The 18,323-nt window shown below is 41.3% G+C and overlaps 1 protein-coding gene across 4 annotated transcripts in view; it reads left to right on the forward strand.

Annotated features, from left to right (window-relative positions):
- Nucleotides 1-18,323, forward strand: part of RHOT1 (ras homolog family member T1) — a 429,863-nt gene that overhangs the window by 232,600 nt on the left and 178,940 nt on the right. For 2 of the 4 annotated variants that reach the window (XM_085617215.1, XM_085617213.1), the window contains exons 12-15: nucleotides 439-523; nucleotides 1,886-2,031; nucleotides 8,411-8,511; nucleotides 15,447-15,577. In XM_085617215.1, the coding sequence (XP_085473341.1) occupies nucleotides 439-523; nucleotides 1,886-2,031; nucleotides 8,411-8,511; nucleotides 15,447-15,577 (463 nt within the window). Of the gene's footprint in view, nucleotides 1-435; nucleotides 524-1,885; nucleotides 2,032-8,410; nucleotides 8,512-15,446; nucleotides 15,578-18,323 lie in introns of all 4 variants that reach the window. The other 2 variants (XM_085617212.1, XM_085617214.1) reach the window with 1 other exon arrangement.

Raw genomic sequence — 18,323 nt, forward strand, 5'->3', positions numbered from 1 at the left:
AGTTTACTTTTAGCAAAAAAAGGCTGTAGGTGTTATCAAACGTTTCATTGTAAGTAGAAGGACAGGTACAGTTGTTTTTTAAAATACAGTAGTCGAACCCTTGGAAATATAAGGTGGAAATCGGTTTACAAATCATAAGACAAGCACCAGGAGAGCTAGAGAACGTAGAATTTCTCACATAGAATAACACATTGTGTATTTGTGTACTACCCCTTCCCATATTTTGAGACGTGGAATCTGCCTTTCTCAGTAGCATGTTTTGTAATGTGATATTATGTTAATATTGTACTACTATCCTCTTGCTGTAAAATGAAACTGGAGGTTATTGCGGAAGTTGAAAAATATAACTTAATCATTCATTTGGTTGAAATGCTTATGAGATTATTAAAGTGTGAATTGGAGTGTCTTTTACCTGTTGCTGTTCTGTTTTCTTAGTAGTTTGAAAATTCCACCCGACTGCACAACTGAACTTAATCACCATGCTTATCTATTTCTACAAAGTATTTTCGACAAACACGATCAGGTAGGCCCTTCAGCAGTTGTTTTTTCCCCTTTTTTTAAACTCAAAATAGCATTACCAAATGTGAGGGGAGATCAACAAATTCATTTAAAAAAAACCTTATAACTGACCCTAGAATTGCTTCCATGTGACATGTGAATTACATGGGCCTATGGACATAGAGCTATATTTCAGTTCTTGTTGTGTGTTGACCAGTCCATGGCCTTCATTACATTTATCGCCAGGATGCGGAGGGTGGCGCAGTAGTTGAGTTTGGATTGATTGCCTCATTTCTTCAGAAGCTTCCATGGAATCCCCTGAAATGCATGTGTGCTAAGAACCTTTTACAGAACCACTTGGCACAGCGTTTGTGTAGGTTGGACCAGGAGAAGGTTTGCCACAGCGAAACTAGTGCAAAACACATCCAGTACAACTGATGCTATGGAATAAAGTTGATTGAAAACAATGGTATCACGTAAAACCAACAAAAGTGGAATGAATTGGAGAAAAGGGGAGCTGGAATTTAAGGCAAGTAACTCAGCTAAGCCTTTTCTACCGCTCCTCTGCTCAGGGATATTTCAAAAGGTGAAGAATTTGTATAGATTAGACTTTTCAGAAGAGTTTGATGGGTAAAATGAAGAAGATTTGGATTCATTTTGTAGAAGCCCTAAATGACTCTACTGCAGCGTGTGATGTCTGGTCTGGATAGTCGAAGTGGCTTTCCTTTGGGACCATCTACCATGATGTCATCAGGGCCTGACAGATTTGCACAACCTGAAGTCATAAATCTCTAGTTGGGAGTTCAGGAAACCTGTCTGAATGCCAGTAGATTCATGATTTGGTCAACCCTAATTTCTTCAATCTGTCTCTTACCTGACTGTGGTCTTTCTTTGAATGATTAGTGCATTTTAAAATATGTTGAATGCTATTTGATATACATATTGACAACAACCTATTATAGGGGGTTCTGTACAAAAGGGTTCTGTAAGTAGCTTTTAAAGTGAAAGCAAAAGATTATATTCTTGATAGCAAAACGGTTTATCGAAAATTGGCATACATGCATAATCAATGAGACTTTTAAAATAAGCAACTTGCTGACGCTTCAGAATTAAAGTGCAAAAATAATTGTTTTAGCCGAGAGCAATGCTTATGAAGTGCATGGGCGATTCACCTGATCTCCCATGTGTATCAGACATTCCATTTAGGCTTTCAAGCTCCTGCGTAAATAATGTACTCTGTGATCAGCTTTTTTGTGTTTGTAAGCTTTGTCTTTTGTTAGTGTACAAGCTTTACAAGCACTAATGTCAAAGACTGTACATGAATGTAGGGATATGACATTAGTACAAACGTAACCAGCTTGACCTTATGCTTTATTTCATATTTTAGGATAGAGATTGTGCGCTGTCCCCTGATGAACTCAAAGATCTATTTAAAGTTTTTCCTTATATGCCTTGGGGACCAGACGTCAACAATACAGTCTGTACAAATGAGAGAGGCTGGATCACTTACCAGGGGTTTCTTTCACAATGGACGTGAGTATACATTTTTCTTGAATGGACTTCTCGTATTAAAATTAAGAATTATGTAACTTTTCAAGTTCATTATTTTGTGTTACCATTCAGATCAGTATGGTCCGCCAGCATGAAAGTCACAAGCGGTGTTGCAATAGGGTTCTTCAGATGAGCTGATATTGCGAAGTGTTGAGGGGCCTGTGACAACCCTGAGCAGGGTCACATGTTCACCCACTGCCTCCTTTATCTCTGTTCTCAGAGCTAAGTGAAGGACACAATGGTGTGGTTGCACAAGAAACATGAAGTGGAACTCTCCACCTTTAAACCCCTGTGGAATATTCCAACACCTGGGGAAAATTACACTCAAAGAATAAGGCTCTGCGGGAAGAAAGAAGACTCCTGACCAGAAGAAATGGACTCAGGTTTCCTGACATCTGCTGAACAGAAGGATCAGACACCTGACTCAATCTGGACAAAAAGGTCTCAAGGACATTTGACTCTAGCTGGCAACCAGGGACTGTAATACTGCACCAAGCCAGCCCTGAATGTCCACGGGGACCAGGGTCAATATCTCATATATACACAATGCCCTGTGGGACACCCCTGGAAGATTTTGGGGAATTCACCATCCTATGTCCTATTATTCTATCACAGCAATATCTTATTACCTGAAAATAAAGAAGAAAACAAGGGACTGATAAAGTTTACTGTCAATAATATGTATTCACAATTCATATGCAGTGTTCAGTGGATCGGTGAACAGAGTGCAGGCGACGCAGTGCTCAAATAAGTGAACAAACATTTATATCACATGTAACAATATACACTGTACAATGCCACTGGTTCTGTACATACTTTTCAGGTGTACATATTAGTATGCTGAAAGTAAATACACAGTTGCTACTAATATCAATTAATCTGAGAACCGGTGGATTTGGGGGGGGGGGGTGTTGATGTTTTGACCCCAGGTAAATGAAGAGGTCTTTCAGGGCCAAGTCATCTGGCTAACCAACCTCCATATACATGGGTTGAGGTCTGAGTCTCTAGCCCACAGCACCTTCCCTGAGTAATACGGACAGCTTTGCCTCGCTGCCCTAAAGAAAATATATTTTGTTCTCATTTGGGAGCTCCATAGTATGGAGTCCTAATAGATACCAGTGGTTCAAGACCTCAATTGTTAAAATTGTGGACCAGTCCCTATGTTGGCCCTGGGACCCTCTGGCACGGATTTGTTTTAGTTAGAAAGCTTACTTAGTTATGGCTCAAGCTTTGCCGTCGGATAAAACTGTAATTGGCTGAATTTAACAAACTGGCACCTAAAAAGTGCAGTCCGTTGTTCTTTAAAGAATAATCCTAGTCCTAATCAAAACTTTTTCCCCTAACAATTTTCTTCAACAAAGGTTTCAGAGTAAATGTTATATTTTGATTCCTGTTTGATGAAGTTGAAACCTCCAATAACGCTTACAGATATTTTGAGTAAGCAATACTTCAGGGTAACATCATGTGACAGTTCTGTCCAGAAAGTACTTAATACACTTTTTGGAGTATTCTTTAAATTATAGTAATACTGCATTTAGTACATATATGATTTTTAATGTGCTTAGTGTGTGACTAAATGGCTTTAGGGAAATACATGTTTGAGCTTTGGGGTCAGTGTGATTCTCACCAACCTGTTGGCTATAATAGGTTCCTAATGAACCTACTGTTTTCCGGATATACAGTGAATCCGAAGTGTACTTAGCCTAGCGGGTTAGCCTTGTTCTATGAGGCACACGCATATCCTTCCATGGAGCATACATATGTATCCATTTATCATCAGGCATAGGCTGTTTCTCTGTTTCAAAGTCAATAAACACCACTACCAATGAGAAGTTGTTCCTTCCTCAATGAAGTCTGCTCCATGCACCATCTTCAAAATTTATTTATGACGTACAAACTAGTACACAAACTGTTATCGGTTGTACTAATATTTGCTTGGAAGGACAGACTATCTTCAAAACACATAATATATCTAAAACTTGTGACAGTCAGAGTTTTGATAGATTTGGCTTTTGAGTTGCATGGCATCCTGTATTGTCATCATCTAAATGCAATACTCCAAATGGGACCTTAAGAGAACCCTAGAACTCAGGATATTGAGAGGTCATATTAAGTCTATCTCCCATTGGCTATTCATTCATTCGAATTAACCAAGTAGGAGTCCCTCCTACTAGAGAAGGAAAAATGTGACCTCTAGGTAGGACTGGAAAAATAATGTTTTTTTTTTTAATTAACCCTCAACCACCAGGGTTGCCCCTTGGTGTCATGCTTCATCATAGGGTTCATCCCTACCCTATACGGACAGGGCGTGCTACTACCTACGAAGACGCGGGAGCACTTTGTTAAAAAGGATGTTCCTATACACCTATGTGGGTTGGAAAATATGAAGTGGGTTATCTATATGAAAAAAGGGTTACAAATATCAAACTAGTAGGAAACAATACCTTTATTTACTCCCCTAGCTGATCTATTAAAATCTGGGTACAGTTAGGAAATGCTTGAGGTATATGACCTCCTGTTTCCCTGGTCGACTAGTTTCAAGCCGACTTCATGGCTTTTCTTCAGGACCTTTAAGGAAAAAAAATGCTCCCACTACTAAAGTTCTATTAGCTTATAATTCACAATAATAAACAGTGCAGAAATTAAAATTAATAATGTGGTAAAAATGATCCAAATACGCTACACAGTGTGCTCACATATTTGGATCATTTTTACCACATTATCCACGTATTCACTAACTATTTTTACATGGAGGTAGACCCTCCAGGTCGTGCATGTTTTTAACCCTTTTCTTTTTTCTCTCCAAACCTCTGTAGGATTATTGCGATTTAAACAGACCAATTAGGTGCTGTATAACTATTATTTTCTGCACTTTTTGTTTATTATTGTTATTTATAAGCTAATAAAACTTTAGGAGTGGGAGCATTGTTTTCTCCTTAACCCGTTGAGTGCTCGTGACGAGCTCAGCTCGTCATGAGTCACAGTGGAGCTGTGCTCATGACGAGCAGGGAAGAGGTTAAAGCCCTGAAGAAAAGCCTTGGGGTAGGGCTTGAAACTAGTCGACCAGGGAAACGGGAGGTCATATACCTCAAGCATTTCCTCTTCACCAAAACCAGGGAGTTAGAGGCCTGGAATTACCTGGAAGGTTAGTAGGGAATACATCTGTTGGACAGATACTGAAGAACTAGTGCGGTAGAAGGCTCTGTGTTAAGATTTAATAGCTGATTTAATGGGGCTTTATTGCTTCACTGTTGGAAAACAAGAATATGAGGGGGTCAAGGGTCATCAAGGAACCCTGATTTACAAGCTCTGAGAGCGTGAGTAGACTGCTCCAGCGAACCAGGGGTGGATTCCTGTAGAGCATGGGAGGAAGGTACAGCCCCCTGCAGTGTCTTAGGGCCAATAACACTCAGAGTGTCGTGGTTCGTTTGATGTAGGCAGTCAATGATAGATTTGATTTTAGTGTTGAAGAAATTCGAAAGTTTGGTGCAGAGCTTGAGAGAGGGTGTTAATGGCTGTAGTAGGGCGTCGGGATGAGTACATTTTTAAACAATTTTTGAAAACCTCACCAGTTTTATTGTGTGAAGTATCGATCTGAGCTGGGAAAAAGTCAGATTGTACTTTCTTTATTGCAAGGTGATATGTATTTAAAGGCTTTTTGTAGATTGATTTATCCTTTGGGAAGTAATGATCCCTCCAGCTTCATTCTAGTTCTTACAATGCTCTTGGGGCTTCTTGAGCTCCTTGTTGAACCAAGGAGCAGCCTGTCGTTTTGCTAAGGAGGTTGCTTCTCTCGGTTTGATGGGTGTGATGCAGTCAACTGACCGGTTAAGCCAGGCATTGACCGATCGGACATCAGCCTCAATGCCCTGCTCATGTGAAGAGAATGTTCGCACAAGAGGAGCTAAACGCCGCAGAGAAAATGATGGCCCATTTTCAACGAGGTAAAGAGAAACAAGTTCTGCGTCCAGGGGGGCCATGATCCACTAACCAATTAAAGTAGATAAGGGAATGGTCAGACCAAGGGTTTAATGTGTGCCATCGAGACCTGGCAGTTAGAGGAGAAGATATCTTAGATGTGGACTGCTATGTGAGTGGGCTGGGTAACAAACTGCTGAAAATCTCAAGATTACATGTTTTCCAAAAGGAGTTGGCCATGTATCTGGGAGAGAGTTCTCATGAGTATTAAGGGACCCCTAGTACTGTTAAATTGGAGTATTTCAACATGTATTTAGGGGGGAACCCGTCCAGGGAAGACCGGAAATTACATTACAGATGGATGGATCATGAGGGAACCGCTTGAAGCATCTATGGTAAATGTTAAGACCTTTAAAAGTAGATTCCCATTAAAAGCCACAGCCATTGCGAACCAGGGAAAGCAGAAGAGGCAATAGGAATATCAAAAGATGTACAATTCGGAAGAACAGAGCTAACATTCCGGATCACACAACACTCTAAGAGACAAGGCAGAGGGAAACAACATGTATAGTCATGTGAGCATACCATCGCTCTTTCACATAAATGGTTCTAGGTGAATTGACATTGTAAGCATAGTTTGATTTTTCACAACCCATAATGCATCTTTTATCCCCCTTCTGCAACCCAAGTTTGTTCATAGCTGCTCTTGGAGAGGTGCTATTTTACACTTCATCTCACTTCTGTCACTGCTGATTATGGCTCATCAGTCCCACAAACAGTTTATTATTTGAAGAAACAGGGAGTCCCAGAACCCCAGCATTGTGGGAATATTTATTCTATTCTATTGAAGGTGTGATGTGCTACCTACAAGGCTTCGACCTGAGGTTTTGTGTGACCGCTGGTAGGTCATGGAGTGCTTCTAGTGCCAACATCATGGGCTCTCAAATACATTCATTTTGTAAAGCTGCTTTCCATGTATTAAAGCACAAGAGCAATGAGTGCTTGAACCCTTCGAGTGAGTACTTGACTTTGGAATTTCTTTTCGAAGAGTCTTTGGCTACAAAAGGAGTGTTTCACAACTGAAGTACCCTGTGGCCCCCACCCTCATTTCAGTGTCTCAGATTGCTCCGAGATTTTTTGTGTATTCTTATGGTGCAGACTGGGGGACCAGTTCCACTTGCCAGTAATGTCATCAGGGATCCCATTCTACAAGAAAGGATTTCTGTCTAACTTATTTCGGGGTCATCCACTCATTGACTCAGAAGAGGCATGATACTGTGGTGGATGCATTATGGTTGGCATACTTTTCAAGTGAAGTATGATCAGTGGCAGTCTGCATAGTTTTAGAAGGTAAGGCCATAGGACTTGATCAGGAAAAGAGGGGATTCATATTGATTTTTAACATGAAAATGCTCAATGCCGATAGCCTGATGGACCTCAGATGTAACAGGTCAGTGATAGAAACAATGTTGAGACACATAGATAATGTGATTGAGATCTCAAAGATGCGGTGAGACTAAACCAAGGGCCTTGTCATGGTTGGGGTGCCCATTTTAGAGAGGCGATGAAACAGGATGAACTAAAGCTCCATTTCCATCCATTGTGACTTGGTCATCCTAGGTTGAAATGTCCATTCCATGATGTGGTTGTAAAACAGCGTGTGATTTAGCTTGATAGTTTTTGATGTCTGTAATCGGATAGCTGTTGCAATGCTTTCATTTTAATGTATTTTCCTGGAAATGTAGATTTACAGCAGGTCTGTGGTTCAGGGTTTTTTCGATTTACTCCAGCTTCTTCAGTAAGATCATGCTAATTCTAGAAGACATATTTGTACAAACTGTAAATTTGCCAGAATGTCGATGAACGTTTTAAAATTGTGGAACATTGCATTACACTGTGATCTATAGTTGGACATTTCATCTGGTCCGCATGTCCCATTTTGTTCTTTACCCATCCTCATTTTAAGCCACAAGATTCTGCATAGTTTCCAACTTTCTCCCATTTTCAAAGTACGAATTGCAACTCTCTATTTTCGAGGTCTGGAATTATTTCTTCCTGACTGATATTGTCAGTCTGATCCCAGGGCTTACTAAGACCTTGTATATTGTCCACAGTCTTGCAAGTCTACTTTTGTTATTTTTACAAAATCAGTTATTCTGCAATATTCAAAGATGTTTTAACAGTGAGTCACTTCTTACATTATTTGTAAGGTTTTAGGTGACCTTAGTTTGGTAATGGCCTCTTGCAGAGGTTTTTGCAGTTGTGTTAATGGTGACATTACTTGCATTTCGTTGAAATATTTCAATATTATGTGTTGTTAATTTCATATAAAACCAATACAGTACTAAGAGATGACAGTTGCATCAAGCATGTGAAGGCCACCATACACTTGAAATTGATTATTTTGAGTTGAATTTTGAAATGTGATTTAATTCTTATTTAGGTTAACCACTTATCTAGATGTACAACGGTGCCTGGAGTATCTGGGGTACTTGGGATACTCCATTCTGACAGAGCAAGAGTCCCAGGCAATGGCAATTACAGGTAACCTACATTTGTCTTTCTTTTGGATTACTTTCTTTCACATTATGGCAGCGTTTTGCTTTGTATACACACATGGGTAACCACATAGAGACTTTGAAAGTTTCTTAGTGCTACAGACTTTTACTTTGCATTGCAAGAACTTATTCTTACCAAACTAGAGGGTACCCTTACACCTAGTTATGATACTGGAAACTACCACTCAAAATCTGTAAAAGCAAATTGTTTTGCGGCTTGTGTCTCCTACGTCTATCTAGCTCATGGTCACACCCGTTTCTCTTTGCAAGTGCTGTTTGGCGAGAACTAGCCCATCTATAACTCAGCAGTTCTTTTCGTATAGGAATACTGCACCCAGTCCTATTTCATTTTTAGCTGTTTTTTCCTCTTCCCTCCCTCATTTGGCTTAGATAGCCCTTTTTGCTACCTTGCAGGTTCGAGCTATACACATTGAGTGAAAAGTACTTTGTAGCAGCTGACCTGTTGTCTGCATCTTACCTTGAGAAACAGCAGGCTGGTTCTTGGCTCGTTTTTTTTCTGTTTCTGTGTAAACATCCCAAGATCTTTGAAGAACCGTTGATGCATGTATGTAATTACCATACAAGATATTTACCAGAATTTATGTGTTCGAGGCATATAAGCTGCAGATTACAAACTGTGCATAGATCGCCATCTGGTGTTGGGCCCGGATGTTTGCAGTTGTTTTTCCTCTTGGAAAGTCTTTGGAAGTCACAAGGTATGACTCCTCCTTTGGATCATATTGTGCATGGGCTTCGGCTCCATCCTCAGATTGTTTTTTTCCGCCATCGGAATCGGATGTGTTCTTCGCGCTCCGGTTCCGAACCGTTTTCAGTTCTTCTGATCAGCGCGCAATCCTTCCCTTTCCGCTGTATTGTTTCGATCACAATCTCCACACTCGACGCGACTCTCATCGTTCAAAGTCTTCGATTCCGGTCGTCGGCGAAGGCCTTCGGGCCTACCTGAGCTCCGGTCCTGGCTGATGGAAAGGACTCCATTTAAGAAGGGTCCTCGATGTGGGTAAAAATTTCCCCACACCGATCTCCATGAGGTGTGCAACCTCTGTCTTTCCCCAGAACACGAGGCAAGAGACTGTCCGGCTTGCAAATTCTTCTGGTCGAAGAAGACCATTTGGGACCAACGGGCGAGGAGAACAATGGCACACTCGTCGACTGCGATTCCCGATGACATCTTCGGAGAAGGCGTTAATGTTCCGGAAGAGCAGCACACCGAAGAGGGCCTCGTCAGCGCCTCCGAAGCAGACGACTCAGATGTCGAGGACATCACTGCGGCACAGAGCGGCGTTAGTACTAACATCGACCCCCACCCTCGACGGCATCGAAAAAGGCTTCGGTCAAGCCTTCGCCCTCGGGCCTAGGCACGACCAAAGACACTGCTTCACATACCTCGCTTTCGGGCCCGGTTAAGAAGCCCATTAAGCCTTCCGGCGGCTCGGGCTCGAGCCAGCCTGCCGTTGGTGCCGAGAAACACGCCTCGGCACCAGCACCCAAAAAGAAGATGGCCTCCTCCTCCTCCTTCGCGCCGAGCTCCACACCGAAGCACTCGGCGCCGAAGACTGGCACTAGCTCCTCGGTACCGACACCATCCCCGGAGCCGAGCAAAAAATCAAAGGCCCTCGACACCCACACCTCGAAGCCGAAAGTCATCTCGGAACCGAGGAAACAACCAGACATTTCTAAGCCACATGGTTCAAAACAACGAACCGATGCCGACTCGAAGACTAAAAAACCTACGACTTCGGTGCCGAAGGATCGGCCCCCCCACAGATGAACTATTTCGGCCCGATCCACTACAAAAAACACTTGTCAAAGACCTAAAACTGGACATTTGATGCTCAGCATCAAAAAGACCGCTGGACAAGCCTGCCCCAGCTCCACCTCCAAAGAGAAGAGACTTTGCTACCTCCCCTTTGAGACTACCTTCACCCCCTCCTCTACCTCCTTCTCCTCCACCTCCTCCTTCTCCTCCGCCTCCCCCACCTCAGGATTCCCCCACACCCTCTCCTGATGAGGATGATGATGACGAAGTCTACGATGACACAGGTGAAGGGCCCCGTGACCAGCCCACTAGGGACCCCACTCCTACAGGCTCCCCAGACCCATGGGATGACTACAGCATCCCAGACGTCCCTAACGTCCCGCAGGACGACCTTTACCCTTCAAGACCGTTCCCCCCCCCCCCCCCCCCCCCCCCCATGAAGACACAATGGGGTTTAACCAACTGCTCCATAGGGCTGCACACTACCACAGAGTTGATCTCCATACAGACCCCGTGGAGTAGGACTCCTCCTAGATACTTTTGACACTACATAGAGGGCCACTTCCATTCTGCCCATGCTTAAAGGGGTTATCAAGCACGCACCGGAGGTCTTTAAAGACCCGGTCAGGGCCAGGGTCATCAACCCTCGCATCGAGAAAAAGTATAGGGCCGCCCCTACAGACTCCACCTACATCAGAGGCCCCGCACCACTAGACTCCCTAGTAGTCTCCACTGCAAGGAAGCGTGCAAACTCCCAGGCATCAGGTGAGGCTCCACCACCCGATAAGGAGTCCAAACTCCTGGACGCCTCTGGCAAGCGAACTGCATCCCAGGCTGCCAACATTTGGCGCATTGCAAACACCCAAGCGCTTTTAGCAAGATATGACAGGGCACATTATGATGAACTGGAAGCCATAATGCAACACCTCCCTGACAAATACAAGAATAGAGCCAACGAGCTAATCCAGGAGGGTAAAATCATCACCAACACCTCCATTCGTTGCGCCCTAGATGTAGCTGACACTGCCTCTAGGGCAATTAACACCAGCGTCCTCCTGCGCAGGCATGCCTGGCTACGAATTTCAATTTTCAAACCCGAGGTGCAGGCTTCCATCCTCTACCATCCCTTTGACCAGGAACATCTGTTTGGCCCGAACGTCGATGTTGCCCTTGAAGAAATGAAAAAGGACACCGATACGGCGAAATCTATGGAAGCCTTACAGTCGCACCCTCCCAGGCGCTCCTTTCGCCGCTCTTCCTCCGACAGCGCCTCCACTTCTATAAAGCCCCTACCCAATCCACCTTCACTAGGGGTTACCAGAGAGGCGGCACAACAGATCCACGGGTGGGAACTCCATCCACAAGTTCTACACCCGTACTTTCAAATGTGGGGGCATTCACTGATAGACCTCTTCGCCACCCACAAACGCCAAATGCCCACGCTTCGCCGCCAGGTATCCACACCCATTGTCCAAAGGCAATGCGATAAGGTCGTGTTAGTGGTCTCAGCCCATCATTTCAGGGTGGGGGGATACATGTATTCCTGCCTTTAACGGCTGACTACTGAAGGCGCATTTGTCACAGCTAATGTTTTACCACCTTCAGAACACAATGTCACTGCTATTCAATCCCTCCTCCCCCCAGCAAATCCAGGACATTCAGGCTATGATCTTGATGTTTCAGTCAAAAGGTTTTCAAGGATCGCCAGTTTTTGATACTGATACTGGTCCCATTCAATCGATAGGGCATGAGGGCCCTCCAGTAAAACTTGTGTTTTTAATTGGCTCTGCACTGCACTGCACTGTCTGGCAGACAATATCTGCATCCCAGTTTCTGTGGATCTAAGGTGGTGGATGTCAGACAGCAGTTTGACTTTCACTGGGCATTCTGCCGCCCTCCTGCGATTGCAGCTCACTGATGCTATGTCGTTAGGATGGGGAGCCAAGTTACCGATTCGAGGCCTTTGGTCTTCATCATAGTAGAGCCTGGCCCATAAACTAACTGCAGCTGAATGTGATTTTTATTGCCCTGAAAGAATTTCTTCTGTTGGTCAAGAAACAAGGTGGATTAAATTCTTACTCTCAGCATGATCCAAATGTAGTTCTTCAATAAGCAGGACTACATGAATTCACACATTCTCTTTCTAGGGGCTCAGAGAATGTAACAATGGCTGTAGGGGAATATGATTTTGCTGTCGGCAAGCCATCTGTGGGTTCCCTAAATGTAATAGTGGACAAACTCAGGTGGAAATTTCTTGTTGCCCACCAGTAGTCTCTTCTTTACCTGGAGGTGGCCTAATGCTGTTTTCATCTAGTGGTGCATGCCCTTACTGTAAAACACTCAGTGTCCCAACTTTTGTTCCCTGCAATTTCCTCTTCAAAAGGCTCTGCAAGACATGCTTTGCCTTTTCTTGGACAACACTCTTCTTTATGCATTCACACAGTTTCCTCTATTCCTACTCCATAGAAAGCGAAGTGGAATAAGGGTCTGGTCAGCTTCGTAGTCAAGGATTGGGTATGGAGAGTCTAGTACTCTCACAGCTCCTGACTTTGAGCATCTATACCATCGTATCCACTTGCGTTACATGTTTGCAGTAAGTGAGTGACATCAATACATTTACTGAGCCCAATATTTTAAGTGCTACTTTTGTTAGGGAAATATTGTTTGCACTGCTAACCTAATAATTTACATTAATAACCATCAGCCTCTCCATTTTGTCATTGTTTAACAGTGCTTTATATTTTATACAACTTGCTTAATAGTGTTTCACAGTCCATCACTTAAATGTGGGGCTCTGTAGGGGGACATCACTTCCTCTTGTAATGTTCTGCCTCAGTGAGAGACACACCTATCGCTGCCCTTGTCCCACTCCCAGCCAACACCAGTAACGCCCAAGCTCAGGTCCTCAATGACCGAGCCTTCCCTGGCCATATAACTTCACTTGAAGTGTAGGGGCAGCTCATGGTTGCAGAATCTAAATAGATGTTCATTTGGAAAGTACACTGTGATGATGTAATAGCTGACTATTGTTGATGCCTGTTTTTCTTGCGCAAAAAATAGCCTTTATTTACAACTCCCTTTTCATTCAGTCATTTCTTGTAGACCGAAAGGGTTGCAGGCCCAACTTACACCAAGGACAAATATTGCCTGTAAAATGTCCTAGAGACCAAGAAATAGAAAACCGAGACAAGGGTCTTCAGTAAAAAGCAGAGGCAAGTAAAAATGTCTCCATCAAATGTTCATCTCAGAAACCCCAGCACCTTTACATATTTTGGTTTAATGATACCCACTACTGCAAATTGGACCTCCCATATCCAAATTGCAGTGGAGTAATTAAATTCCTCACTAAATGCTATTGTCATGCTTGTCTACTCACACGGTAATTCATTCTCAAAACTGATTGAACCAGTGTTGTATGCCAAGGCAGCAAGCCAAATCACATATTGGGCTGAACTCTGGGGCCGGATAAAAATGCATCAAAAATAGGTCCTGATGAAAGATCATTTTTGAAATTCTTACGGATGCTACCAACATGTTTCCCTACAATAGCTCTACATTACAACATTGATTGCAACTCCATATCAAATAGATGCCAAATGTCGCCAATCAGATGCGGCTGAAAAGACAAATATCAGATGAGAAAGGCCTGGTGGATAAAGACTCGAAGGAACATTTGTCCATTTACCTGAAATCCACTTCGTATTTGCCTGGGAAAAGGCAACTCAATGCCTTAGACTTAAACTAACAACTGCTATACCAAGTCTAAATCTCATTCCCAAAGAAGGAATAGTTCCACCCAGATGGCCAGTCTGGACTCTGATGTTTCCCACGATGTGCAGGCTTACTGGTCTATCCTGACCAACCGTAGGAATAGGAAACTGTTTTCCTTGGCCAGAAGTTGTGCCATTCTGCTCTTGACTGCTTGAAAATCTCTCAATCCCAGCAAATAGTGCGTGTGGCCAGACAACGGACCTGCCTTGCATCTTGCTCTAGTGCACTATGAAACGCTAAGAGGAAGAACGCTCAAACACTACTCAACCAAAGAACAGTTATGGACCAATGATGATGAAAACATATTCTACATGCTCTCTGACATCTATGTGACCACAAGAAGACCTATGGGTTGATACTTATTCAAAAGCTGGAACATTCGAGAAAAGAAGTGGCAAATCCGAAAAATTGAACTACAAACACCACTTGTAATATGTTCTGGAAAAAAACATTCTGCAGTAAATTGTTAATGATTTTTCTTTTTTTGTTCTTTTTTCTGTCTCTCTGATTGCTGAAAGCACTTGTTAATAAACTTCTAATCAGTCACTGACTCCGATTTATATCTTAATACTAATATGCTCATTGTGATCACCTGAATGTAATTTTCACTGTTTTCGCTATTTGTACTGTATGTAGCTGGGAAGTTGGTTAAATTATTGTATATTGTTAGTTATTTGTATTGTATAATGCAAAATAGATGCAGAGGGACACCCACGTGATGTACATGAAATGGAAAACAAAACACACCCACCCACCAACACCACCCCAAATCCTCCACTCCTCACCAGTTCTTAGAGACAAAATCAGTGATTCGAGGAAACATCAACATTTCATATAACTCTAAACCACCCTGGGGAAGGAGGAAGGCATTTAATGAAAGATGTCAGCATTAAAGAAAGGAGAGATTACGACCAGGAATTACTAAAAGGTTTTCCCCTGATTTAGAGCAGTATCTTCTTTGTATCATGGTTGGTGTCCAGATTCACAGTCTTAAATAAAGTATCTTTAGATCATGAACATTTTGCAGTTTCTCAAGTATCACCAAGTAACTCCTACGTTGATTACAAATGCTAGATAGGTTAATCATGCAAGTAATGATATGTAATATGTAGTATATCTAGTTTGAGTGTAGGATATGTTGTATATACCAGTGCTACCTATCTATCAACATTATCTGCATGCACAGACTTTGTTAAATCAGTGAAGCACCTTCCACCTCATAAAATCAGCAAATGTTGCATAACTGGAATAGGAAATGTCTTTCCCAATACAATAAACTCTGTGCCTTGTCATTAGGCAAGAATGTGTCAAGATTTGTGTGTAACAGATATCAAAAAGATATTTGTAAGAATGTTTTTGTTTTGTTTTTCCAGTAACAAGAGATAAAAAGATTGACCTGCAGAAAAGACAAACGCAAAGGAATGTATTTAGGTGTAATGTTATGGGAGTGAAAGGATGTGGAAAAAGTGGAGTCTTGCAGGCCCTACTAGGAAGAAATCTAATGGTGAGAATGACCAATTGGTCACACTTTTGCATGCATGTTTTATTTTTCTTTAACCAACCTTTTCAAAAGTTCTTTACATTAGTCATATCGAGTTTGTGTGGCCTGATTGTTTCTGTATGATATCTACCTGAATTTATCTATTAGTGAAACAGATTATCTCAACTCCTGTTTGCTGATCTCTCTTGTACATGGTGAGGTTAGCAGAAAGTGGTATCTCATTGAATTTTTAACTGCCAACCATGTTGATGTATACATTTTGGTATACCAGCTACAGCAGTTGAAAACGCTGATGTCAGGCAGAATAGTGGAATGTGCTCAGGCGACCTGCGTGATAAACGCACAGTGTTTGGTTTAAATATCGGTCTCTGTATCGTTTTTGACATATATATATATAAACACAAAGTCTCTATTATGTATACTGCCCGTACTGATTTTCCAAAATGATGCTTAAGTTATCTGCGATGGTCTGCATTTTATCTTCTGTAGATGTATTATTCTGTTTTGGTTCTTGGAAGAACCAGCGATAGTTAAAAAAAAAAAAAAAAAAGTATATGCCACACTATTAAATTCACTTAATTCCTGAGTTTTAGTATCTTTAGGCATTCATCTTACGAAACTAGAGAGATTGGCAAAAAGTAATGTAGATAATCTTTGTCTGGTTAATTAAAATCGTTACAATTTGAAAAATTCAATTCAGACACTTTAATTCATGAAAATATTTTGAAAGGAGAATGCTATTTCAATAACCATTGGAATTCCATAAAACTCAAACCAACCTTACTTCAGATATTATGACGTTTTGAGGGTAACATGCCGTACTGTAAACAATGATACCGTATATACATATTAACATCAGGCAGTACAGGTTTTTTTGTGTCTCAAATTATATATTAAAAAGTGATTCCCCATGATCACATCATTAAAATCCTTTCCAAAGATTCTATTAAAAAAATATATATATGATATAGAAAACATAACAAAATAAATTTAAAAAAATCAATAACAAAATGTTAAAGAAGACCTATTATCAACCTTAGAAATACTTCCGATTATACAATAATTCAATTTGATTTGATTTGATTTGATTCAATGCACACTGCCACAGTCCAGTCTAATAGTGAGTCCAAAGCAGGAAAGTGCATTCATGCTATATTTGGTATATGCATAGGCTTGTTAGTATGATGTCATCGTAAGTCCTAAGATGCAAGGAATTCTAGTAAAGTCCATGTGTGCTTTATATTGTACATGGTTATGACATAAATAACTACCGGGGTTCTGCTCCCTGGTTCAACATGTGATCAATTAAATGAATAAACTTAATAAATTGGAGAGTTAAGTAGGCTGATTAGCCTGAGCGACAGCATATAACTGCTTGTTGACTGGTTCTCACCCCCTGGATATTAAAAAAACAGGTTTTAACAGAACTTTCAACTCTTTCAATAGACGCGGGCAGATGCACACCATGGGTTATATAGTTTCATCAAAAGCAGCACATAAACGGCTACTATGAGTTGACCATTTTTGTATCCGTGCTGGTATTCCATCCTTTGTTGGATATCTACCAAATCGTAGCCTGAGCAATCGGTCGCTAAAGAATGGTTTAAGATTTGTCAATAAATATGGCTCAGGCTCTAGCTTTTAAACAAATTAATAACCGACCAGGCAAACATTTTCTCCTCAAGAGTCTCCTTGTCCATCTGAAATGATAGTTTATAAGTTGCGCGATTTAATATCTCCTTAATGGAAGTTTAACTTTATGCCTGAATGGCCAAAAGGCTGCACATTGAACGTTTGAAGGCTTTCAGCGTAGTATTTTCTCCAGACACAGGTAGATCATTTGTCATTATTTCTTACCAGCACTTTTTTGATAAGTTTGGAAGAGAACATGAGATTTAACTGTTTAAAAATACAGATTTTCTCACTAAGGATTGGTTTGTCAAGCCAAATTCCAGTCATGCACTACCATGGCCAATATTTTTCAGGATATTGAAAAAAGATTTAAAGACTTTAATTTGCAGGATATCCTATAGGTTTTGAGTCTTTACCTCTGAAAATTAGTGGCCTATATGCCACTGTAGAAATCAACCTTACCTTCATGGTTTTAAGTAGGAAATCGTGACTGGGACATAATAGTTTATTGTGCAATGTTCTGAAGGCAAATGTAAGAGATGTAGCCTTTGCTTTTAAAATATTAAAATGTTTTTTAAACGTTAATCACCAAATGTGATCCACTAAATACTTATAATTTTTAACGGATTCGATAGCTACATCATTTGCTTTCCATTCTCTCACACCACGTTTAGAGTAGCCTATTGTCATGATTTTGGATTACTTTATATTCATTTGTAGGCTATTAGCTATAATATAGATGTTAAATGTATCTATTAGGCATTGTAAGCCTATTGGGGTGTGACTAAGCAATATTGTATCATCCGGGTACTGTAAGTATTTTATATTGGTACCTGAACTATTTAGCGTGTGGGAATTAACTTTTTTCAATTGAAGAGATAGGTTATCCATAAATAAATTAAAAAGACATGGAGCTAATACACAGCCTTGTTTCAAAGCATTACAAGTTTCAAGTCGACGGTTTGTACGTCTGTCGTCACCCAACTTTACCCGAACACATGTATTTGTGTATAAAAGTATAATCATGTTCAGGAGTTTCTGTGGAACACCCCATGCTGACAGTTTTGACCTGAGAAGATTTCTGGGGACAGAGTCAAAGGCAGCTTTCAGGTCTTCA

This window comes from Triturus cristatus, chromosome 7, assembly GCF_964204655.1.
Source record: "Triturus cristatus chromosome 7, aTriCri1.1, whole genome shotgun sequence".
Taxonomy (NCBI): domain Eukaryota; kingdom Metazoa; phylum Chordata; class Amphibia; order Caudata; family Salamandridae; genus Triturus; species Triturus cristatus.